The 24,215-nt window shown below is 43.7% G+C and overlaps 1 protein-coding gene and 1 pseudogene across 3 annotated transcripts in view; one reads left to right on the top strand and one right to left on the bottom strand.

Annotated features, from left to right (window-relative positions):
• The window catches only part of AKAP12 (A-kinase anchoring protein 12), a 97,114-nt gene continuing 72,899 nt past the window's right edge, over positions 1–24,215 (bottom strand). For 2 of the 3 annotated variants that reach the window (XM_077896781.1, XM_077896771.1), the window contains 2 exons: positions 2,587–7,600; positions 1–1,916 (listed from right to left, as the gene is read on the bottom strand). In XM_077896781.1, coding sequence (XP_077752907.1) covers positions 2,595–7,600 — 5,006 coding nt within the window. In that variant the 3' untranslated portion in view covers positions 1–1,916; positions 2,587–2,594. Of the gene's footprint in view, positions 1,917–2,586; positions 7,601–13,569; positions 13,695–24,215 lie in introns of those variants that run through there. The other variant, XM_077896762.1, reaches the window with a different exon arrangement.
• On the top strand, positions 17,696–18,172 carry LOC144313690 (non-histone chromosomal protein HMG-17 pseudogene; annotated as a pseudogene).

The following is a 24,215-nucleotide window of genomic DNA, read 5'->3' as shown; positions in this document are numbered from 1 at the left end:
AAAATTGACACCAGCACTTGGATTAATTTTTAAGTCTCCAGTTGGTAAAAGATACTTAGATCAGGGTTGTGTTTTTTTTTTTTTTTTAATTTGGGGATTTTAAAGCTTAATAAGCTTGGATGACTGTTACATATGAGAGTAACTCCTAAAGGGTTATTAAACATTTTCCAACTACAAGGCCATACACTGTTATCATGAGATGTCTAATATTGCCATTTTAGTTGTCAGGTTTGTTGATATAACATCAACTACTTTCTGATTTTAACAGCCTATTTTCCTTCTGCTAAACTAGTGTTTCTAGAACATCTAGGATGCTTTAAAATCATTAGCTAGCAGGTGAAATTTGGGTTTGCTCACCAGAGTTCTACGTTTCAGTGCAATTTAAGAAACCTTTCTTTATGTGCCACGCCATTTCTACATGTGAAAAAGTGGAACTCTATAGAGTACACAGGCGACTGTGGCAATTTGACAAAACTTTTTACATCTTAGCATGAATCATAAATCATTGACATTTTAAAAAAATTCTAAAAGCACCTGTTAGGTAAGGCATTTTTATCATTAAGCCTTCTTAAGATTTCTTTCTAGACATCTTTCATTGTTTAAGACCGAAACTAATAAAAGAAAATTGACCTTTTCAGGAAGACGCACCACCAGATGGTGGCACTGTGTCAGTACTGTCAGTCTCAAAGCCCTTGGTTTATTTTAGCTGATGCCTCTCTGCTAGGAGTTCCTCGGCACATGACCTCAAACTGGTATCAAGTGGTGACATCATGTGGCAACTACACCAGAAACTTCTACTTTACCTGCTTTTAGCACTCAGGAGACACGCCCCAGGCTTCCTAGTATCTAATAAAACCAGCAAATCTAAGTGAAGCAAATATTTTATTTAAATCAGTTGTCAAATCACAGTTTATCCAAATGAACATAATGCAACATTGTCCTTAAAAGAGTGGGCACAAATATGGCACAGATACAATCCAGTACCTATCAAAATACCATTTGTCAAGAACCTGACTGACTTCATGCTGCGTGTGAGTGTGGTCCAGCATAGAAGAGTAGAATCAAAAACTTAAAAAACAGCCAAATTGTTTTCTTGATAAGATGAAAAACATTTCTCACTGCTTTGCCTCAGGATTTAAGCACACTCATCTGTCCAAACCACCACAATCCAGAGAAAAGGCTTAAAAGTTAATCTGCTACTGAAAAAAACTCCCTTCCAACCCCCACTGAGCTAGAAAGAAAAATTTCACAGTAACAATGGAACATTCTGTATGTTCCCCCCCAAAAAAAGCTTATTTTTAGCACACTGTGCATAATAGGAGAGTGACCAATTTTAGAGCGATATGAAACACAGACCTACTCCTTAGTGGATTTTAAAGTACAAACTATAGCTTCTGATCAGGAATGTTGTCTCCAGGAAGCTGTTTTCACAGGTTACAGCTGAGGCTTAGAGCTTCCCAAGGCTTGACCACGGCTGCATGCCCCCGCCACGTGCTGTGTGATACAAAACTGCACATTTCCTTAATTGTTAAGAAAAAAAAAATATACAATAGATACAGGAAGGGTTACTTAAAACATACATATAAATACATAAAGGATGATACTCCAGTTTGAGAAGCAGAACTAGGTTTGGCCAACTCCAGTTCCAGGTTAAGAATTTAGGACCTTAAATCAGAAACATTATAATAAGGGTATCAAGGGAAAGTAATGGGGTGGCCCTGCGAAGAGGAAACGTTAAATGGCTCTAGCTCCCGATGCAGCCTCAGGGTTGTCAGGGTGCTCCAGAAAGGAGGTCAGTCGAGGGGCCTGTTCTTCGGTTCTGAGTCTGAAACACTGGTCTCGAGTCTCGTCAGCAGCGTCCATTTCCTCCTACCACTCGTCTTCACATTCCGGTCTTGCAGACACTCAGGGTGGACCTGTAGGAGGAAGCAAGAATCAAAATTTGATCAAGTCTCCTCTCCTCTTCGTTCACTCCAGGAGCAGCAGAAGCCCTGACAGAGGAGTGCAGCCCCTGGGAAAGTGAGTGGGTCAGGGCCCACGGCAGGTCAGGCTGGGCGCTCCCCAAACCCGCAGCTGTGGCTCCCCAGCACCAACATCCAGGCGCATCACACGCACTGGGAAATTTTTAAATGCTTGTTACTGCTGATGGGGGGATAATTTTTTTTTCTAGAGAGCTATCAACTAAAATTTCAAGCTGTAGGATATAAACTTATGTTGGACTTCTGGTTATAGGGAAAAATTCAATAAACTGGTTAGTCTGGTGCTGGGAACACAACATATTTCTTATGCCTTCGAGCCAAACATACAAATGCACACACACGCACATACATACACACCCCCTGATTTTCCTTGAAAGCAGTCACATAGGGGTGAACCGAGGCCATTATTTTCCTACAGGTAAGACTGAATGGCACGTCGGTGAGAGGGGAACAAAGGAAGGGAGCCTAGATCTCCTTGATTATTATTCAACTCAAGGTTCTGCACAAAGTCATAAGGATTAAACTCCTGCTTCCCTTAGAACGAATGTGCCATCAAATGGCCACAAAGAGGCAAAGACTGCTTTAGGGGGAAAGGAAGCTTGCTTACATGATGCATTAGGATCCTGTGGGTTCTGATTTGGCCGGTTCTCCCTCTTGTTTCTGTGTCTCGTCCCGTGTTTGGGTTTGAATCTCATCTTCTGGCTCGCTGTGGACTTTGGCTTCCTGGAATTCTACTTCCTGGCCACCTTCCTTCTTTTTGCCTGTTGGTCCATCCGTGTCCGGGGCCTCTTGGCTTACGTCTCCTGGGGCCTCAGAATCTTCCAGGGGTGAGCACGAGTGGTGGCTCTCAGGGTCATCAACCTCATCACCTTTTTTATCTTCTTGGGATTCAAAGAGCGACTCCTCTATCCTTCCTTCTGACCCGGCACCATCACAATCTTCTGGGACAGGCTCGGTTCTGGCTGTTTCTTTCTTTTCTTCAGATGGGAGAGCTGCCTCTTCAAGCTGCTGGTCATGGACGCTCGAACTTTCTACCTCGATGGCTGTGATCTTTTCTGGAGCTTCACTCACAGCTTCCGAGGCTTCAGAAACCTCAGAAGGGGTCTGCTCCACAGCGGTTAGTGGGGGTTCTTCTTTGGCGTCAACAGTGTGGGTTCCATCTGGTGCAGAGGCCTGAAGCTCGCCTCCTTCCGTCTCAACGTGCGGCCTGGCCTCCGAGCTGGCCTCCTGGCCGTCCGCCGTCAGCGGCTGAGCCTGGGTCTGGAGGTCCGCGGCTGTTTCTTCCGCGCCTCCTAACTGACCAACAACTGTCTGGATCACATTCTGTACAAGTTTACTACTCTCGGTCTGAAGTTTCGAAAGGTCGTTTTCAGCCTTTAGATCCTCCTCTCTTGCCGGGACTTCCTGGCAAGCAGCCGGCCCGTCCTCTTCCTCTGAGGTCTGTCTCTGGGGGGTGGTTTTCTCTCCTTCCGGGGCAGCGCTCGTGCCTCCGTCAGGCTCAGCTGATGCGGTTCCCGGGGCAGTTCCCGGTCCAGGTTCCGGCCGAGCCTCAGTCCCCGTGGGCACCTCGACCGCCCCTGGCTGGGCCGTCAGGCCTTCATCCTTTGTGGAGGATTCTTCTTCTGGGGCTAAATGTGCGCCCGCAGGTTCCAGGGTCTCACTGGCGTCTACACTCTTGACAGCTTCTCCCAAGACCTTCTCCTCCACCACTGCGGCTGTTAGAGGTAACGGTTCAGAGCTCTGCACTTGGACTTCTGTGCATACCGCTGCCTCTTCAACTAGCTGGGGACAACTCTCTTCCCAAATGGTAACCTCCTTTTCCCCGTCGATGACGGCCACCCTAACTGTCTGCACCAGTTCCTTGCTAAGCTCCTCAGAGACGGTCACGGTGGGTTTTTGCTCAAGTTCTTCTTCGGTGGCTTGGGTTGGCTTTGCTTCTATTTCCTCCTTTTCTACTTGAACTACCAGCTCTCTCCCCACCGGGCTGGGAGAGGGTGTACGGCTCTGGACTTCGGTATCATCCTCCTTCTTCTGAAATTCGGGGTCTTCAGTAGCTTCATCTTGAAGGGCAAGGTCACTCGTCTCTTCCTGACTGATGGTTGTTTCAGGGGCCGCTGTCACATCAGGGCCGTCGACGAGAGCTTCGTCTTTGCTTTCCCTATCGGCGAACTGGCCTTCCTCTTCTATCACGTCGGTCTTTGAAAGAGTGGGTACAGCTTCCACCGATACCTCTTTGTCCGTGCGTTCTAGAATCTCTTCCCTTTTTGAATGTCCTTTATCTTCTTCTTCGGATGGGAAACTAGAAGGTGCTGGAGGCCCCTCTTCGGGTGCAGGAACTGCCTCTGCTTCTGTGACCTGGGGCGGTGCGCCCGATGCAACCTCAGGACCTTCGTGCATCCCCGGGATCTGCTCTGGTTGTGTTACATGGAGAGCTTCAAAATCAGCTACTGGGGTGCTCCCGTTGGTCTCGCTGTCTGTGAGGGTTTCAGCTGAGTCCGGGGCAACAGCCTGTTCCAGAATCGATTCTGATGTTGCCCCAACCAGGGTTTCAGCTTGACAAGTGGTTCTAAGCTCACTGGACTCCACGCTGTCTGTGACTTGAGGAACTTTCTCCAAGCTTTCTGGGGTGGCCTGTACGATTACTTCCCCTTGTGCCAAAGTCTCAGGTTTAGTTTCTTGTGCACGTTCTTCCAGCGCTACCTCCGTCTCTTTCTTCAGGTCTTGCCTTTGTGAATCCTCTTCCGCTTCCTCCACCTTCTCTGGTATCTCGGCTTCTACTCCCCGCGTTGTCCGAGTGGTGTCTTCTGGCCCTCTGGTGTCAGGCAGTGGTGATTCTTCTCTCACTTTTTCTGCAACTGCCTGCAGGACCTCTTGAGTCCGCCTCTCTTGGTCTTCCAGGCGTGGTACGCCACCTTCCACCTCCTGAACAGGCGTTGCTACCTCTGTGGTGTCTGGAGAGTCCGTTAGCTGAGAAACAGCGGACACCATGTCGGCGGTCTCTTCAGCACCAGATGCCTCTGCTGCTTCTTCAGCACAAAGGGCCCCGGTAGCTTCCGCGGCTGTCACAGCTTCCGAAGTTAATTCCGCCTCACTCACGACTGTGTCATCAATGGCATCTTGACCCTCTGGTAGAGGTTTGGTAACAGAGGTTTCCTCTGCAAGGACTTCTCCTTCAAACACGTCCTCGGTTAGGGGTTTGGCTTCATCTTCCGTTTCGTCAAGAGGCTCTGTCACCGAAGCGGATATCCAAGATGGCGACCTTTCTTCCACATTGGTAAGAGCCCTTGCCCCGTCAAGGACAGTCACCGTGACCCCACGTACCAGATCCGTACTGAGCTCCTCTGACACAGAAACAGCGGCCTTCTGCTCAGGCTGCTCCTCACTTTTTTGGGCCTGCTGGGCTTCGATTTTCTCCCTTTCTACTGCATCATACTCGGACAGGGGAACCACGGCCGGGACATCGGAATCCTCTTCATTGACCTCTGCTGGTCCTGCGTCTTCCACAGCGGTTTGTTCTGGTTTCCCATCGGACCTTTTCTTCCGTCGTCCGGGAATGAATTTCTTAATCGAAACCCAAGACTCTTCTTTCCCAGGTTCTGCATCTGAAGCTGAATGTTCTACACCAGACCCAGTTACAGACTCTTCACTTTTCTCTTCCAGTTTTGACTTCGATTTTTTCCTTGGAGTGACTAATCGTTTAAAGGACTCCCAGGTGGAAACTCCCTCCCCTTCGGTGGGGCTTCCAGCTTGCTCAGGTGAGGAGCTTCCTGGCCCTTGATCATGTTCTTGGGAACCAGCAAGGGCAGCGTCTGGTCCGGTTTCTTTGTCTTTTCCTGCATCATCTGGTTTCTGGCTGTCTCCTCCCACGGCTTTTGGTTCCCCTTCATCATCAGAAGATGATGCTTTTCTTGCTCTTTTCTTGGATGATCCCACACAAATTAAAGCTTCCCAAGATACCGAAGTGTCAACTTTGCGCTTCGGTTCTTCTGGTTTCTGCTCTTCTCCATTTCCTTTCGCTTCCTCCTGCAACTCAGAGGCCGCGCTCTCCGTGGAAGACAAGGTGGCACTCTTGACTTTATCCAATTCATCTTCTTTATCACTCTCTGAAAGCCGCCTAACACGTTTCTTGGGCGTCACCATCTTCTTGAAAGACGCCCAGGGAGTAACACCTTCTCTCTTCTTTTCCCCATCAGAAACAGCTCCTTCCTCAGCTTCGCCATCCTGGTGGGCGTCCGCGATGCCTTTCTCCAGACACGTAATCTCCTCTGGTTCCTCAGGGGATGAAGCGGAGCTCTCGCCCTTCTGTTCATCTGTACTGTCTGGAGACTCTGCTGCAACTTGATGGTGTTCCCCCGACTCTTCATCCCCTCCTCCTCTTTTCCCTTTCTGTTTCTTTCCAGAAAGCTTTTTTAAGCCAGTGCTAGTAAAAAGTTTCTTTAAAGGGCTTCCTTGCACCTTTATTCTCTCTTGCGAGGACAGCATGTCCACTTCACTCACGACGCCCTCAGGGTGTGCAGTCGTCACTTTGTCATCGGGGCTTAGGTCGCTTGGCCGGGTGTGGTCCCCTCCAGGGGCGCACACGTCTTTGGTCTTCACCAGCTCCTCAGCAGGTGTTTCCGCCACTTTTTCAGATGGTAAGGGCTCTACTACTTCTTCTACCTCAGCTCTCTGCTCTTCGGTCTTCTCTGTCATGCTAACGTGGACTTCGGCAACAATCTCTACTTTATCATCAAATACTTCTGTTGCTAAAGGGGCAGGTTTCTCTTCAGGAGGTCCCTGCACTTGATCTTCAGAGGGCAGCTCCACTTTTTCATATTCCGCTGACAATCTGGCCGCGTTAGCACTGTCGGTGGGCTCCGGTGGGTGCGCCTGTTCAGGGGCAGCCAACTTCTCAGGGGAATCTTCGGTCTTTTCCTGTCCTTCTGTGTCTACTTTTTCTGGCTCTTGCTCCTTTTTCTTCTCTGAAGCTTCCAGCTCATCCTCCTTAGGCTTCCTGAAACTGGTCTTTTTTCTCCAGCCGGCCCAACCTTGAGTGAAGAATTTTTTGAAGGGTGACGCTGTTTCACTGGCCACTGGACTAGTGGGAGAGTCTGGAGATTTGGTGGGTTCTTTCTGCTTTTCTTCGCCTTCATCTTTGCCTTCTTCTGCTGCTTGACCAGACTCAGCCTGAAGAGAAATTTGTGTGCTGCTTTGCTCACTTTTAAGGGTTTCTTCAGGTTTCTCTGTGGATTGTTTCAGTTCACTTTCTTTGGCTGTTGCTTCTCCAGTCTCCTGGCTGGGCTCCTGGTGGTCACCAGCCCCATCTGCTCCTCCCACTCCTTCACCTTCATCTTTTTTGACAGTGAGTAGCTGGACAGTGTCAGACTTCTCGGTCTTATCCTTTTTTACAGTGAATTTAAAGCCGACAAACTTAAACACCTTCTTAAATCCAACATCATTAGCCTGGGCCTCAGTAGGTTGTATCAGCTCTTCTAAATTGCTTTCTGAAGAAGGAATCTGTTCGATGGTTTCAGGCATCTCCTCCTGCCCATCCTTTGTGATGTCCTGAACAACTACGGAACCAGCAGCCATGTCTTTTTCTGAGTCTCTTTCACTCACATCTTCAGACTCTCTCTGTCCAACTATTAACAGAAAAAGGAGAATGGTGGGGAAGAAGGGAGAAAATTATTACAGCTCAGAAAAATTACATATTTGAAAAATATAACCAAGTAATACTTTCTTTAATGTCAGGCAATTTCAGGACACAGTAACAGTTTTTTTTTTTTTTTTTTTTTTTTTTTCCCACAGTAACAGTCTTATCAGGATTTGAGAATCTCAGTACATGAGGCAAGTATTTCTTTCAAATGATCTTCAAAAATTCAAGTTTAGAGATACTACTTTGCTCCTTCTATTCCCTGTGAAGGAAGAGTTAATATACTCAAGTACTAGAACATTAATTAAATGGAAATAGCTGCAATATCACTAAAGTGGGATGCCTAGGTGGCTCAGCAGTTGAGCATCTGCCATTGGCTCAGGGTGTGGTCCCGCAGTCCTGGATCGAGTCCCATATTGGGCTCCCTGCATGGAGCCTGCTTCTCCCTCTGCCTATGTCTCTGCCTCTCTCTTCGTGTCTCTCATGAATAAATAAATAAATAAAACCTTTAAAAAAATCACTAAAGTGGGGCAAGAAGATGGCATAGGTTCTGCTGCAGGTTAAATGGAATCAGTCATCACACCCATGATCTAGAATCCATCCCATCTTAGAAAAATAAGCTGACAAAAGAATCTAGACCAATCTAAAAGAGAGGCATTCTATGTGACAACTAGCTGGTCTTTTTAACGAGTCCCAAAAAACAGACCAGAGCCCCATAGGGAAATTACGGAATGGGTCAGGGAAAATACAAGGAACAACTTATTATGACAGAAAGGAGATACTCAATAGCATAACACAGAAACTTGAAGAGTTATTATGTTGTACACCTGAAACTAATGTAACGATCTATGTCAACTGCACTCAAAAAATTAAAAAAGAAAAAAGAAAAGGCAGTGCTCAAAAGCTGAGCGGCGTATTTCAGAGGAACACAGGAGTCAGATTGAGGGGTTTCTGCTGGACAAACACTGAAACATAAGAAAGAATAATGACAATGATGGGGCTTATACAACACTGAATGAAAAAAAGAATCCATGATGGGGGGGTGGCGATGGACAACACGGCACATGGCACCTGGGTGGCTCAATGGTTGAGTGTCTGCCTTTGGCTCAGGGTGTGATCTTGGAGTCCTGGGATTGAGTCCCACATTGGGCTCCCCATAGGGAGCCTACCTCTCCCTCTGCCTATGTCTCTGTCTCTCATGAATAAATAAATAAAATCTCTCAAAAAGAAGAAGAAGAAGAAGAAGAAGGAGGAGAAGGAGGAGGAGGAGGAGGAGGAGGAGGAGGAGGAGGAGGAGAATCATCATCCATGAATCAAGAGTGATACCAAAAAAGTAAATAGGGAACAGGGAATAATTCTTTATGAAAAAATGCCAATCAATATTCTTTAAAATTTCAAAATTCATACTGCATTGAGATTCACATATCATTTATTAGGGACAAGAGTTTACAAAAATGTTTCTTTTATAGCTGATCACACAGGCTCTTCCTAGACCATGGTAAACAGCTGTTCAGCCTTGAAAAATGTGGAGCATTCATTATTGTCTCTATGGATGTATTTGTGTCATTCATCAAGTATGATCCACTTACACGAAATAACACAAGTAGATTTTCTCTTATAGTTATTTAGGGAGGAGAAAGCCATGTTTAGCTCAGTTCATCAGTAGGATCATTGGAACCAGACTTTCAATTGCTTGGGAAAGTAAAAAATCATTTCTCATTATATTAAATATAAAATAATAGGCAACACTGTTTCATGGCAAGTGTGGTTACAAGAAGTTTTACTCTTTTGAATGTGGGTGTGATTGGATAAATTTTGAACTAGTTCTATCTCCATTAAAAATCAGCCATTCAGAAACAAACAAAAAAAGACAGGAGTTAGGGGAGAAGTTTTTACAGAAAAGACTTGAAAGCAAAAAAAAAAAAAAAAAAAGACTTGAAAGCAGAGCAAGGTAACTCTGATTTATGATAGCTTAAGTGGTCATCTTATTTGAAAAATCCTAGTTGGTTGTTTGTAATCAGATTGAGAAAACTGTTCTTTACCAATACCTTGTAGTAACTTGGGTCAGTCAAAAATCAAGCAATGCTAACACCATTGAGTCAAAGGTTGTCAGGAAACCTATAGTTTAGTGTATTGACACACAAGCAAAAGGAAAAATTTCCTTTACAGCAGAGCAATCAGGCAGGTAGTGCCTAAAACTTAGCTCCCCAATAATGGAACAGAATTGTCATCATGCTTTCTGATGTGAGGCACTGAAAAAGCCAATAAATCACTTCTAGTATTCCTGCCAAAAATGTTTAATAGAATCTAACTGTGAGGAAACAATAAGATAAATCAATGAAGGATATTCTGTATGACAACTAGTTTGGCCTGATATGTCAATATCACAAAGGACAAAAATCAAAAACACAAGTAGATATTCTCCAAATAACTTTAAAATAGTTTAAGGAGAGAGAATGAGGGTAGGGGTGGGCAGGAGAGAATGTGCTAGAGTATCAATAACTGGTGAATTAGGTCAAGTGTATATGCTGTGTATTTATCTATAGTTTTGAAATTTAAAAAATCATTGAGGTTGTTTAAAAAAGTAAGTCAATGTGATTTAATAAAGGGAGGAGGACACTGTGCTAGATTAATACATTTAAGAAGCATAATAATAAGACATGATGGTCATGGTCCTAAATTGGATAGTTAGGGCAAACTAGCCAAAAGACATTTTTGGCTTGTCTTGGGAAAATGTATGATTTGGGATTAGAGGAAATGAACTTTTGCTGAAAGGAAAGAGCTGAAATCTGACTAAAAGAAAAAAGATTACCAAAATAGTATATATACTATGATTTCATTTTGGTTTAACTTCCCTACACACACATCCCAACCTCACCTGATCTCTGGGGGATGGATATGTGATATACTACTTTATTTTATTTTTTTATTTTTAGAAGATTGTTTATTTGAGAAAGAGAGCACATGAGCGGGGGGAGGGGCAGAGGGAGAGGGAAACAGAATGAACCTCAAGCAGACTCCCTACACAGTACAGAGCCCAAAGCAGGGCTCAATCCCACAACCTCAAGACCACGACCTGAACTGAAATCAGGAGTTAGATGCCCAACCAACTGAGCCTCAGACGCCCCTGTGATATAGTTTAGTTTTGCTTCTATGAATTTTCTTCCTTTCTCTATAGGGTATGTACTGCCTTCTCTAATAAACAAAAAAGGTCAATTAAAATAGACACAGAAAAGGTCTTAATAAAATTATACTTAATACCCACAGTGTAAAATGAAACTTAATTATAAGTAGTATCCATACCAATACCTAGAATGTATCCATAAATATATGAATTACAGATATACTTGGAAATAATAGACAACATGCTCCCCCAAATTCCTATGTTTATCCAGGTTATAGAATCTTACTTCCTCATGAAAACAGTCTCATTTTTTATGTGAAATATTACAAATCTATGTCTACAAATTTCCATCATAGTATCTGTTGGGTTGTCTGCAGTCAGGAAGAGACACTGCGGAAGCATTCTATCACTAACCACATGCCACAGTGTAGACAGAGCCTTTGGTGACATCAGTGATATAGCTGTCTCTACCTTTCTCTGTAAAAACTTTGGAAAGCAGCCAATTTTCATTGATTCTAACGGATGTCAGCATCTAAGATAGCATTAAATAAATAACAAATTTAAGGGTGCCTGGGTGGCTCAGTCAGTTAAGCATCTGCCTTCAGCACAGGTCATGATCCCAGGGTCCTGGGATGGAGCCCAGCATCCGGCTCCCTGTTGGCTCCCTGTTCACCGAGGAATCTGCTTTTCCCTCTCCCTCTGCCTGCCACTCCCTCTGCTGGTGCTCACGTGCATGGCTTTCTCTCCCTCCCTCTTTCTCTCTCTGAAATAAATAAATAAATAAATAAATAAATAAATAAATAAATAAATAAATAAATTCTTATAAGAAAAGAGTACAGGCTCTAGAATCAGACAGACATGGGTTCAAATACCAGCATTTCCAGTTAATGACCACTGGTAAATAATATGTGCTCTTTAAGGCTCAGGTCCCACAACTGAAAAATGACATTATAATTTTCATCTAAAGTACACTTCCTAACAAAGTCTCCTTTAAAAAAAAAAAATCACAGGAATACACATGACCAACTTTAAACTTTCATAAACAATAAAGAAATAATCAGCACCCACACTGCGGCAAATATTTCAAGAGAGAAAAAATCAGACTGTCTAGACATGTTATTAGATGCCCCTAGAGTATCCCACTCCCTCCTTCAAGTTAGAAGATGGATATTCTGCAAATCTTCTGGAAATATTCTCTCCCCATTTATTTTTTTTTTGCACCATGTATAACCTTCTGAGGTAAGAGAAAATGCTATAAATTTCCATTTGTTATTATAAACCTTACATTAAAATTTAAAAATTGCTTTAAATTAATTCCATTTCCATGACATGAACTACTTTGTACAAACTTCCCCCAATTAAGGGGCACTTGGGTGGCTCCGTTAAGCACAGACTCTTGGTTTCCACTCAGGTCATGATCTCAGGGTCATGGGATTGAGCCCCATGTCAGGCTCCTGGCTCACAGAGCCTGCTTGAGATTCTCATTTCCTCCCCCATGCTCTCTCTCTCTCTCTCTCTCTCTCAAATAATTTAAGATATATTTTAATTTCCCCCATTAGGGGCACCTGGGTAGCTCAGTGGCTGAGCATGGCTTTTGGCTCATGCAGTGATCCTGGGGTCGGGCCCTGCATGGAGCTCCCCACCGGGAGCCTGCATCTCCCTCCGTCTCTGCCTCTGTCTGTGTCTGTGTCTCTCATCTTTAATAATCATCATCATCATCATCATCATCATCATCTCCCCAACTATAAAAGCACACTCAGGAAAAAAACTTGCCCAAACCCTTTTAACGTAACAAAAGAGATGGGATTTTAAAAATGTGTACATTTTTAAATGTACACCACTGAAATACCACTGAATACAGTGTTTTCAATACCACTGAAAACACACTACAGAAAAAAAAAAAAGTCAAACCACAACAATAAACTCCATCCCAGCACAATTGTACTAAAAACACAAATATAAATTAAATTTCCTGCCAGCAAACGTGAGAGCAAAACAAATGCTCATTAGCTAACCTTTCTAAAAGTCACTGGAAAAATGCAGAGACGCTTTTGCTAACATAGTGGGAGAAAACAGGGGTCACATCCCACAGCCAGCCTTTCCTCCCTTTTCCCCCCCTGCCACGCTCCCAAATCTGTTTCCATCTGAGACCCTTTTTTCCTTCGATTCGGGGATGACTGGAGTGTTCAGTCACCACTAGAGAGACAAAGACGAACGGCTGCCAACTAGCACCCAAGAGCCCTGACAGCTGCCATATAGACCCGGTCTCTTCATACAGGTTGGTACTGGGGCCCTTCCAGGGGGGGTACAGGCCCCCCCACCCCCGGGGGGCTCCAAGGTCCAGCGTCCGCCTTCGGCCCAGGGCGTGACCCCAGGGTCCCGGGATCGAGTCCCGCGTCCGGCTCCCCCTGCCTGTGTCTCTGTCCCCCTCTTTCTCTTTTTTTTTTTAAATTTTTATTTATTTATGATAGTCAGAGAGAGAGAGAGAGAGAGAGGAGGCAGAGACACAGGCAGAGGGAGAAGCAGGCTCCATGCACCAGGAGCCAGACGTGGGACTCGATCCCGGGTCTCCAGGGTCGCGCCCTGGGCCAAAGGCAGGCGCCAAGCCGCTGCGCCACCCAGGGATCCCGGTCCCTCTCTTTCTCGGGGATCTCCCAAGAATAAACAAAAACAAAAGGGCCGTAGGATCATGGAAAACTCTGAATCCCTAGTCCGCAGTCCGAGGAGCCGGCGCTGCCGTGGTGGCGGCCGCGCTCGGGGGCCGCGCTCGGGGCCTCCGCAGCCCCCGCCCCGCCGCGGGCCCGGGTGAACGGCCACTGGGGGGCGCTACTCACAGCAAAGGTTACTCCACCAGGGCATCGCGCGCCGCCACCGGGGCCCGGGAGGCCCAGGCTGCTTCTCCCGCCGGCCCCATCGCCGGACGGCCACTGGGCCGCTGACGCCGAGGGCGCCCCCTGGGGGCCACCGCGCGCGTCACAGAGGGCGCAGCCTCCTCGTGGCCCTGGCGGCCCAGAGCTCTGGCCTCGCAAGGCTGCGAGGTGCATCATCACAATGGGGTCCCTTCAAACTCCAGCACGCGCGAGGCTGAAACCCGACCTGGCTAAATGACAGCCCAACGGCTAAACACATCAATGCCCCGGGGGACGCGGCGGTTTAGCGCCGCCTTCGGCCCAGGGCCTGATCCTGGAGACCCGGGATCGAGTCGCGCTCCCTGCATGGAGCCTGCCTCTCCCTCTGCCTGTGTCTCTGCCTCTCTGCTTCTCTCTCTCTCTCTCTGTGTGTGTCTCATGAATGGATGGCTAAAATCTTAAAAAAAAAAAAGACAACTGATGGATTCCTGGGCTGCCTCTCTGATCTGCATGCGCTAGTAGGTGGCAGACTCCTAAATCGCAGTGCACAGCGGTGAATGAAGAGGCAGCCGGATCCTGTGCACAGCAAGGGGTTTGCTCGGTTGTACGAACTTTAAATTCTTGGGTTTAGGAACAAGAACTGTGGACCTCGTGCACGTTCCCATGACGGAGTTTATCTGGAATCACAGTGCCTTTGGGCTTGAAGGAAGATCTGGACTTCAAAAATGATTATGTGGTTACCGCACTTTGGAAGACAGTTTGGCATGTTGTCGGCAAAGCTAAACTGCCACCCTGCTCCTTGGTACCTAACCCAAATGAGCTGAACACATACATGTCCACACAAAAACCTGCATATGGGCGTTTATAGGTTTATTCATAATTGAACACACCTGGAAGCAACCAAGATGTTCATTATGCAAATGGATGAATGAATAAACCTCAGAAAATATCCACATCCAGTGGTAAAAAGAAATGAGCTAGCAAAGCCATGAAAAGATAGGAAGAACCTTAAATGCATATCACTGAGTAAAAGAAGCCAATCTGAAAAGGCTACATACGGTATGATTCTAACCATATGCCATTCTGGAAAACCAAAACTACAGAGACAATTTTTAAGAATCTGTATTGCCAAGGATTGTGGAGACAGAAGGATGAATAAGCAGAGCATGGAGGATACTGTGACAGTGAAACTATAAACTAACCCTCAAACATGGGTTTGAACCATGCAGGTCCATTCATACATGGATTTCTTCAATAAGTAAAGCATAATACTGTAAATGCATTTTCTCATATGGTTTTCTTAAAAGCATTTCTTTTCCTAGCTTACCTTAAGAAGAAAGTAGATCATATACCTATCATACAAAATATAATCAACTATAATCAGTAACTAATCAACTATAGTATCAGTAGCCCTTCTAGTCAACAGCAGGCTAATAGCAGGTTAGGTTTTGGGGAGTCAAAACTTACATTTAGACTTTCAACTGGGCCCCTAACCCCCATGTTGTTCATGGGGCAACTAAACGCTATGATAAGGGTAGATACATAGAATTATTATATCACTTGTTCAAAACCCACGGAATGTACATCACCAAGAGTGAACCCTAATATAAACTATGGACTTTAGGCGATAATGATGTCAGTGTAATTCATGGATTATAACAAATGTACCACTCTGGTGTGAGATTTGATAGTGGGAGAGGCGATGCATGTATAGGAGACGATATAGGAACTCTCCTCTGTACTCTCCAGTCATTTTTGCCATGAACCACAACTGTTCTAACTATACAGTCTATTTTTTAAAAATGGTCATATGACTTGGCAAGTGTCATATAGTGGGGGTGTGGCATCTCTGGTGGGCCAAAGGCTGGGGGGGGGCAGTAAATAGGAAAACAAAGTTTGTCTTTTTAAAGGAAAAATTAATTCCATATACTTTCAAAGGGTGAAAACTCTTATTTTCTGTAAGTTGTAACATTTTATAGTCTGTAAGAGCCATATATGACAAAAGTATTTAGACATGTCAACTCCCATACTTAGATGGAAAAACCGCTATTGTGTCTTATTATGTCTGATGTAGACAGCACTTTAAATTCTATTTCAGTGTAAAAAAATAGTTTTTGGTGGTTATAGTCAGCTACAAAAGAAAAAGAAAAAAAAAAAGAAAAAGAAAGAACATTTATATCCTACCCACCCACTGGCAGATATTGAGTCAAAAGATCACTCCTCACCTATCATTTTAAAACCGTTACGATAAAAACTGGATAAGGCAAGAATCTATGGGTGCTAAGTGGTGGACGTGAGAGGGAGTGGGTAGGATATTTACATGCCTAATAGTTTTAAGGGTAGGGAAACCCTATATATGGGGAAATTTGTCAAAATCTTAATATCAACCTCCATTAGAGACATATGCATAATGTGTGTGATACTTCGAACAAGGACACAGCAGCATCCGTGGCTAAGAATGCATAACCTAAAGGAGAAAATAAACAAAGGAATACAGTGTGAATGCAGAGAAGAGGGCTATATGCTTCAAACATGTCAGTGTCTTAAAAGACAAAGGCTATAGAAATGTTCCAGATTAAAAGCAGCTAAAGAATATAACACATAATACCTGACACAAGGATGGATCTGACAATGCAAGGTAAGAATTGTTAAACTGCACATTGTTAAACTAGCTGACAAAATTGGAATAAGGATGATAGATCATATACAGTTATTGTAATGATATAAATATAGGACACTGAAAATTGTACTCTGGTTATAAAACAGAATATATCTCTTGTTAGGAAATACACACTTGAGCATTTAGAAACAAATGACGTGGATTACTCATCCTCAAAGGTTCAGACAAATTTTTATCTCCTGCCTATATAAAACATAACAGGAACCTATATGCTGGTTTTTGGTTTTGTTGCCTTTTCCAACATAGAGATTAAAAATCAAATAATGAAGCAAATGAGGTAAAAATGCTAACAGTACATGAATCTAGATAAAGGATATAGATGTTTTCTGTACTTTTGTTTTTAATTTTTGCACCTTGTTGTAAGTTTGAGGTTATTGTTTTGAAAGATTATGCAGGGATGTGTGAAATAGATAAAAAGGTGATTAAGAGGTACAAAATTCCAGTTATAAAATAACCATGGAGATTAAAAGTATATCACAGGGAATCTATGGTGACAGGTGGTGACAATACCATGGTGAGCAGTGATTCATGTACAGAGCTGTACTATGTTGTACACCTGAAACTAATACAGCATTGTAGTTAATTATACTTCAATTAAAATAAAAACCTCAGGGATCCCTGGGTGGCGCAGCGGTTTGGCGCCTGCCTTTGGCCCAGGGCGCGATCCTGGAGACCTGGGATCGAATCCCACGTCGGGCTCCTGGTGCATGGAGCCTGCTTCTCCCTCTGCCTGTGTCTCTGCCTCTCTCTCTCTGTGTGACTATCATAAATAAATAAAGAAAAAAAAATTAAAAAAAAGAAAAACCTCAGAAGAATAGGGCACCTGGGGCGGGGAGGCTCATTCAGTTGGGTGTCTGCCTTCTGCTCACATCATGATCCCAGGGTCCTGGGATTGGGTCCGCATTGTGTTCCCTATTCAATAGAGAATTTGCTTCTCCCTCTATCCCTACCCCTTGGCTCATGCCCTCTCACTCTCACAAATAAAGAAAATCTTTTTTTAAAAATGGAGAGGGTAGTGGTTGGCTGTAGAAAACATTGCTTCTTTACCTCACATTATATACCATAATGTAAGTTCTATCAATGTATTAAGGGACAGAAAAACTACTCTCTCCCAAACCCCTAAGAGAATTCAGAAGAGGGGAAGATAAAAGAGCAGAAGTTCTGGAGACAGATTTTGTTTAAGTTTCAGCTGCACCACATCTAGCACTGGGCCCTTGGGCAAATTTGCTGAGGTTTCTGTTCTTAGCATCCTCACTTAAAGCAGGTCACCTTTCATTCTTCCTGCTAAGGCTTGTTAGGAGGAAGTAACGGTTGGTTGTCTGTAAAATAAAACAAAAACTATAATTTTTTCCCCTTCATTGTCTTCTTCAGAACATGACTACTTAATTATTTTTTTCACCAATTCCAAAACTGATGTATATAAGCCGCAGATTTTGAAATTTGGCAAATTGGGAATGACATGCATAAAGACAATGTCCAGAGAGGATCACTATTAATAACAGATTGTGGGAGCAGTGTGAAGAAGAGGCGAGAACGACCCCCAGACCGGCCAAAGCGCGCGTGCGGCCGCATCCCCGCGTCCAGCGCTTACGTCCCGCCGCCGTCGCCACCATGCCCAAGAGAAAGGCTGAAGGGGATGCTAAAGGAGATAAAGCCAAGGTGAAGGATGAGCCACAGAGATCTGCAAGATTATCTGCTGAACCTGCTCCTCCAAAGCCAGAGCCCAAGCCTAAAAAGGCCCCTGCAAAGAAGGGAGAGAAGGTACCCAAAGGGAAAAAGGGGAAAGCTGGTGCTGGCAAGGATGGAAATAACCCTGCAGAAAATGGAGATGCCAAAACAGACCAGGCACAGAAAGCTGAAGGTGCTAGAGATGCCAAGTGAAGTATGTGCATTTTTTAAAGATTTTATTTATTTTTATTTATTTTTTTTTAATTTTTATTTATTTATGATAGTCACAGAGAGAGAGAGAGAGAGAGAGGCAGAGACACAGTCAGAGGGAGAAGCAGGCTCCATGCACCGGGAGCCCGACGTGGGACTCGATCCCGGGTCTCCAGGATCGCGCCCTGGGCCAATGGCAGGCGCCAAACCACTGCGCCACCCAGGGATCCCTAAAGATTTTATTTATTTATTCATGAGAGACACATACACACAGAGAGAGGCAGAGACACAGGCAGAGGGAGAAGCAGGCTCCATGCAAGGAGCCTGATGTGGGTGGGACTCAATCCCAGATCCCCAGGATCACACCCTGGGCTGCAGGCGGCCTAAACCACTTCGCTACCGGGGCTGCCCTGCATTTTTGATAACTGTGTACTTCTGGTGACTGTACAGTTTGAAATACTATTTTTTATCAAGTTTTATAAAAATGCAGAATTTTTTTTTAAGCTATGTTGTTAGCACACGGAACACTTCATTGTTGTTTTGGGGGAAGGGCATATGTCACTAATAGAATATCTCCGAAGCTAGATTGATAACAAGAGGGAAAAACACCTTCCCCTTCTAGTTTTGAGAAACTTCCTCTTGGCTCCCAGGAGGAGGGATTCCTTGATGTTGACACACATGAGCCACCTTGGTGGTGTGGAAAAACTAAAATTCATTTTTTAATGTCCTCTTCTCCTTCTCTGCCTTCAACATAGACTCGACTCCCTTAAACCCAGAGACCTGTTGGAACCTGACCCCATGAAATGGTTCCCAGTATGTCAGGCCATCTGGACTTTTACAGTGTCACCACTGAGATGGCATCCCTCAAAAGAGTTCCTTTTTTTTTAGCTTGTGGATCTTCAGATTGATAATTCTGCTATTTTCATTTCATTTCCTGAAAGTCAGGGTCAGCTTGTGAAAAGTTGTTAAACAACATGCTAAATGTGAACTGTCAACCCTCACTCTAAACTTTCCCTGTTCAGAGCATCACATGAAGACTTCATTGGGTTTTATAGTGGCTTTCTGATTTTGGTAGTCCATTGAAGAAGGGAGTTTGAAAGTTGTTGTATACTGTTAACGATCGTCCACCCATGTCCTGCCTGAGATACCATGATTGTTTATGAAAAGTATCTTTAATAAAGCTGGATACAGTTTGAAAAAAAAAAAACAGATTGTTTTCTTCTAAGTTATTCAATAGTTTTCAAAATTATGGTAAAATGGCCACATAATTCATTTTAATGCCCTCCTACTGGCAGATCATTTGTTGCTCTAATTTTTCACCACCATACTATGCAATGAATGCTCACGTGTAGAAGTCACCGTCCAAACCCCTGAGCAAGTGTTTGAACAGAAGAGGGCAGTATTGAACAGTTTTCAAATGTGTCAAGCGGGAGGCCTTGCAAATTTCCCAGACCTGGGCCAGAAGACAATTCAAAAATCTACCAATCCATAAAGCTTAGGTTCTTTTTCAAATTCTGTACAGTTTAATGCCATATTGCATCTAAGTTTTCCTTTTTGACTCCCAACATAGATACTAAGGGGAAAAAAGGGACACACACATCCTGAATTGGCTCCCTCCCTATCCTTTATTTGCACCATGTGAGGATCTAAATCCTTTACCCCATTTTGGATCAAGTGTGGATCAAACGGAGCCACAGCCCTTTTTGTGGACTCCTTTCTCCCCCACTTTCCCAGCCCAGCTGTACACAATACATTTCCCAGGTGCTGCCTGAAGGAGGCAATGTCTAGAAAAGACCATCCTCATTCCCATCCCTATTCTAGTTTGTGGTTAGCAGCCACCTTTTTCCAGGTTTTATATGCTGGCTGCATGATGGTTCTGAATGATTTCAAGATCATAGCCCAGTGAGCAAACCTCCTGGCCCGGTTTGGCAGGAGAAACAGCAGGCTGGTGAGAATAAGATCTTCCAGGAAGGACAGGCCAGTATTCACCTAACCCACACTCTGCACAGCAGAATCCCATTTGCAATCACACTCAGAAATGTTTCATTAATAATTTTACTTTTAAAGGACTTCAGAACCTCCTCTGCAATAGTTTCCAACACATTAGCTCCCTCTAGTATTATCTGCTTTAGATTTGTCGGATTGGATAGGATGAGGAAGATCAAAAGGCTTGATCATCTAAGCATCATTGATTCAGGGATGTACATTCCTGGCACCCAGAAAGTCCTTCCTCAGAAACAACTGGTTTTAGAGTAGGCCATTCTGACATAACATGTTAAGTATCACTCCATGGGGGAACTGAACTATCCAAATTACCTACTATGAAGAACACGGCTATTAATCCAGCAAGTTTCCCAAATTCCTGTAAAGTCCAAAGACAGTGCTCATTTAATCACTGGTGTGGTGACTGGGCTAGAAACTCTACATTCTCGCCTGGCATCAAAGACAGCAAGAAGGCTTGGAAGGGAAGCCCGTCAGCATGTCAACGGGAAAGGCCTCTTAGGAGGCTATGGATGCTGTGCTCCACACAGATACCCCACCCACAAGCTCCACAGATGTAATAAACAGTTGCAGGTCCAAAGCCTACAGGGTCTTTTTTCACTCTTCCAAATACTTAAAAGATTAAGACAGAAGAATATAACTTGTTTCTTTTACTTTAAAGGTTTAAAAGAAGAAAAGAATTAAGAAACATGTCGCCATATATTCCAAAATTTTAAGGCTTTTGTCCAAACTTACCTCTTAAATTCCCATGGCACAAATGGAGTCATTTTGTCGGAGAAAAAGTGCGATATTGGAAAAGCTGCAACATTAATTTTTTACGTTTAGTGTAACCAGTGTGTTCTGTTCTGTAGGCACATCAGGCCTGCTTGAGGCCAACATCTGGATCTGGTTAACTTTCTCCTACAATCTGCAGCATTGTCCTGGATTTTTTCCAGAAATTCTCTGCATTCTAAATCTATCCCTTATATCCTACACACCCAACTCCCCACGTTGTCATGCTCATAAACCACAAAACCTAGGAGAGATATTTAACCGGGATTAAAACTCAGAGAAGCAGAACCCCATTTACAAGAGGGGTACAGGTGATGATCATCTTGACCCTGGCCTCAGTAAGGAGGCTAAATGGTCCCTTGGACATCCAGGCAGGCATACAAAGATAAGGGCACCACTAAAGCAATATTAATATCCTTTACATGATGAGAAAGAGATCCTTTACAAGGTACTCTGAACTGTGGAAGTTGTCATCTTCAACATCTTCAAAGGGGGTTAAATACCTACTTTTGGATTTAGCCGGATTGTTAGCAGGATTATTACACAGAAAAATGAGAATGGGCACTCAGTAGGTGGTAGTTACTACTTTAACAGGTGTGACGGTACTACTCATTTAATGTCTCATAAGTCCTGAGACAACTAACCTGCCTCCTTGGTATACAGAAGCAGCCATATGAAGGATATATATATTTTTTAATCTTGTAAATGGTTTGCATAGAGAAAGGCATTATAAATCATCTAGAACTTGCATGAACATTGGAGGACTCTTCCGTTTATTTTAGAGACAAAGAATAATGCTGCCCTAATTCCTCATGATACTCCAGTTAGCCTCAACGTGTGCAAATTAGAAAAAATAGGGACGATATTTTCAAAGTATCTTACAAAATTAAAAAAGCATTTTTTCCATTAATAGGCTGGTAGGGGAGAAGACACCTCCCCCATCATCATATCTGATCACTTATTTTCTAGGGTTTTTTTTTTTCTCAAATTATTTAAATAATCTCTACACCCAGCGTGGGGCTCAAACTCATGATCCGGAGACCAGGAGTTGCACACTCTTCTGACTGAGCCAGCCATATGCCGATTTTCCAGTTTTTAAGCTACGTAAGGCTCATGTGATGTGATGGTAAGATGTCAAGAAAGACCAAGTATGTATGTGAATATGCAATCATTTCATAGTTCAAGTTCTACTCCCTTAATTTCACTGGTAGGGGGTTGGGGGTAGGAGCAGTCCTGTGCGTGGCAGCTTTTCCCTGCTTTCAGAAAGGGAAACTCCTTCCTAAGTACAAAAATGTTATGAGTCTGACTCTTCCTGTTCACTGTGAAATATTCCATGCATATTCCACGTAGCACTGAAGAGCACTAGAATTACTACCTTTCACGTTATTTAGATGAGTAATCTGATATTTAATTAACACTTAATGCCAGTTTTAAAAGCCTCTGTTGCTTTGCAAGATTCTGACTAACTAGAGACCAGTCACTGTAAATCTTCCTTATCAGGATAACTAACGGGGGAAGGGAGGGTGTGACAGTTCAAACTCCCTTCATCCACTGCAAAATGTTTATTTGCTGTTAAATTTTTGGAGGTAAGAATTTCTGTGCACTATCTTTTTACTAGGAAAAAGTACCAAATTTTGCCACATCTTCCATACCAACATTTTAATAGAAGAGAAACTCAGAAGGCAACAGATGCAATTACTTGGAGTTGCCCTAAAAATGAGACCGTCCTTCAAACTGTTTCTGTTCATTTGTTAGCCCATTGGGCTTATTTGAATCAATATCTAAAAGCCCTCCCAAGTACCCCAATTTTGTTAACCTCTTAATTACTTCGAAAAAGAAACACCTTCCTTTCCCATAAGAAATCCAGCATGTGATAAAGCAAACAGTGAATATAATATGGATCATGCTATACACAAAAAGCACCCAGAAGATATAATTATAGAAGGCCCACCACCAGCCGTGACACCCCACAAACCACACTCTCAAGCAGCCTCTCTCAGGGTTTGGCATGTCTATGTTTCATTCAGAGAAAAAGCAATGATCTGGAAAAAATGAAACATTTTGGTTTTAATTTATTTTATTTTGTATAGTCTATTTAATAATAGATTCTAGCTATCTCCTTAAACATAAGTGCAATACAAGTGGTAGAAAGGCTTACAGCATTACCTTGAGAAAGGGATTCTAAGGAAATCCCAAAGTAAAGCTAATCTATAGGAAATGAGAGATATTTTTAGTTTTGCTCATCTTTCACATTTATTTAAGATTCCACAGAAGAAGCAGGCTTCGCAGAAGCCATGATATTGAGAAAAGTGTGGAGTCTAGAAATTCTACACTGTGTTAAGAAAATATGTAGATCTGGTGAGCAGTGACGTCAAATAGAATAGAGGTGGTGTTAGAAATCTAAAGTAGCCAATAGTCATTTTATTCTTGAAATGGGAAAGGAGACAGGAAAAAACAGGCAGGCAGGTTCCTAAGGGGTCAGGCTACAGCACAACTGCATAAACGATCAAGTATCAGCTGAGAAGAGCTGTCAGTGTTTTCTACAAATCTGATATATGTGATTCATTTGCTAGAGGTACAAATTAAGTATTATAATTCATACTTACAGCCAGATTTCTAGAAAGCATGCTTTAAACACATACATTTTCACTATTAGTGCCTAAATGCTATGACCTGCTAGCCATCAATTTTATACTGTGTTCATCAAAACCACCATTTAACCAGAGCTAACATTTTAGTCTCCTAAAACCACAAAGTGCATCTTCACTGGAACTTTCTAAGAAGCAGGTCAAAATGCCAAATACCGTAATTTCTCAAAAACAGGAACTTAGGGGCGCCTGAGTTGGCTCAGGGCGAGATCCCAGGTCCTGGGATCCAGTCCCCCATGTGGATCCCCGCAGGGAGCCTGCTTCTCCCTCTGCCTCTGCCTCTACCTCTGTGTGTGTGTGTCTCTCATGAATAAGTAAAATATTAAAAAACAAAAACAAAAACACAGGAATTTACTTTTTCAGGACTACAACCAGGGATTAGGCTTTCAAATTCACCCCAGTCTAACACGTATCTCAACTGCACTCAAGGTCTCCCCCCTAGGTACAGTGAGGAAGATTCCCACGTAGGCAAAAAGCAAACTCGGGGTGCGCTGGGTTCTTTCTGAGCCCCAGAGAGGGCTCCTCTCATCGGAAAGTCAGCAAACACAGAAACGAATGCCCATCAGCGTGCTGGGCCAGGGACCTCGAGGCTCTCCGGGCAATGCAGGTTAGAGGGAAGGAGGCGGTTCCTCCACCTGCCACGGAGGCAGAAC

This window comes from Canis aureus, chromosome 1, assembly GCF_053574225.1.
Source record: "Canis aureus isolate CA01 chromosome 1, VMU_Caureus_v.1.0, whole genome shotgun sequence".
In the NCBI taxonomy this organism is placed as follows: Eukaryota; Metazoa; Chordata; class Mammalia; order Carnivora; family Canidae; genus Canis; species Canis aureus.
Note: the sequence above shows the minus strand (reverse complement) of the source record. Positions and strands in the feature narration are given on the sequence as shown.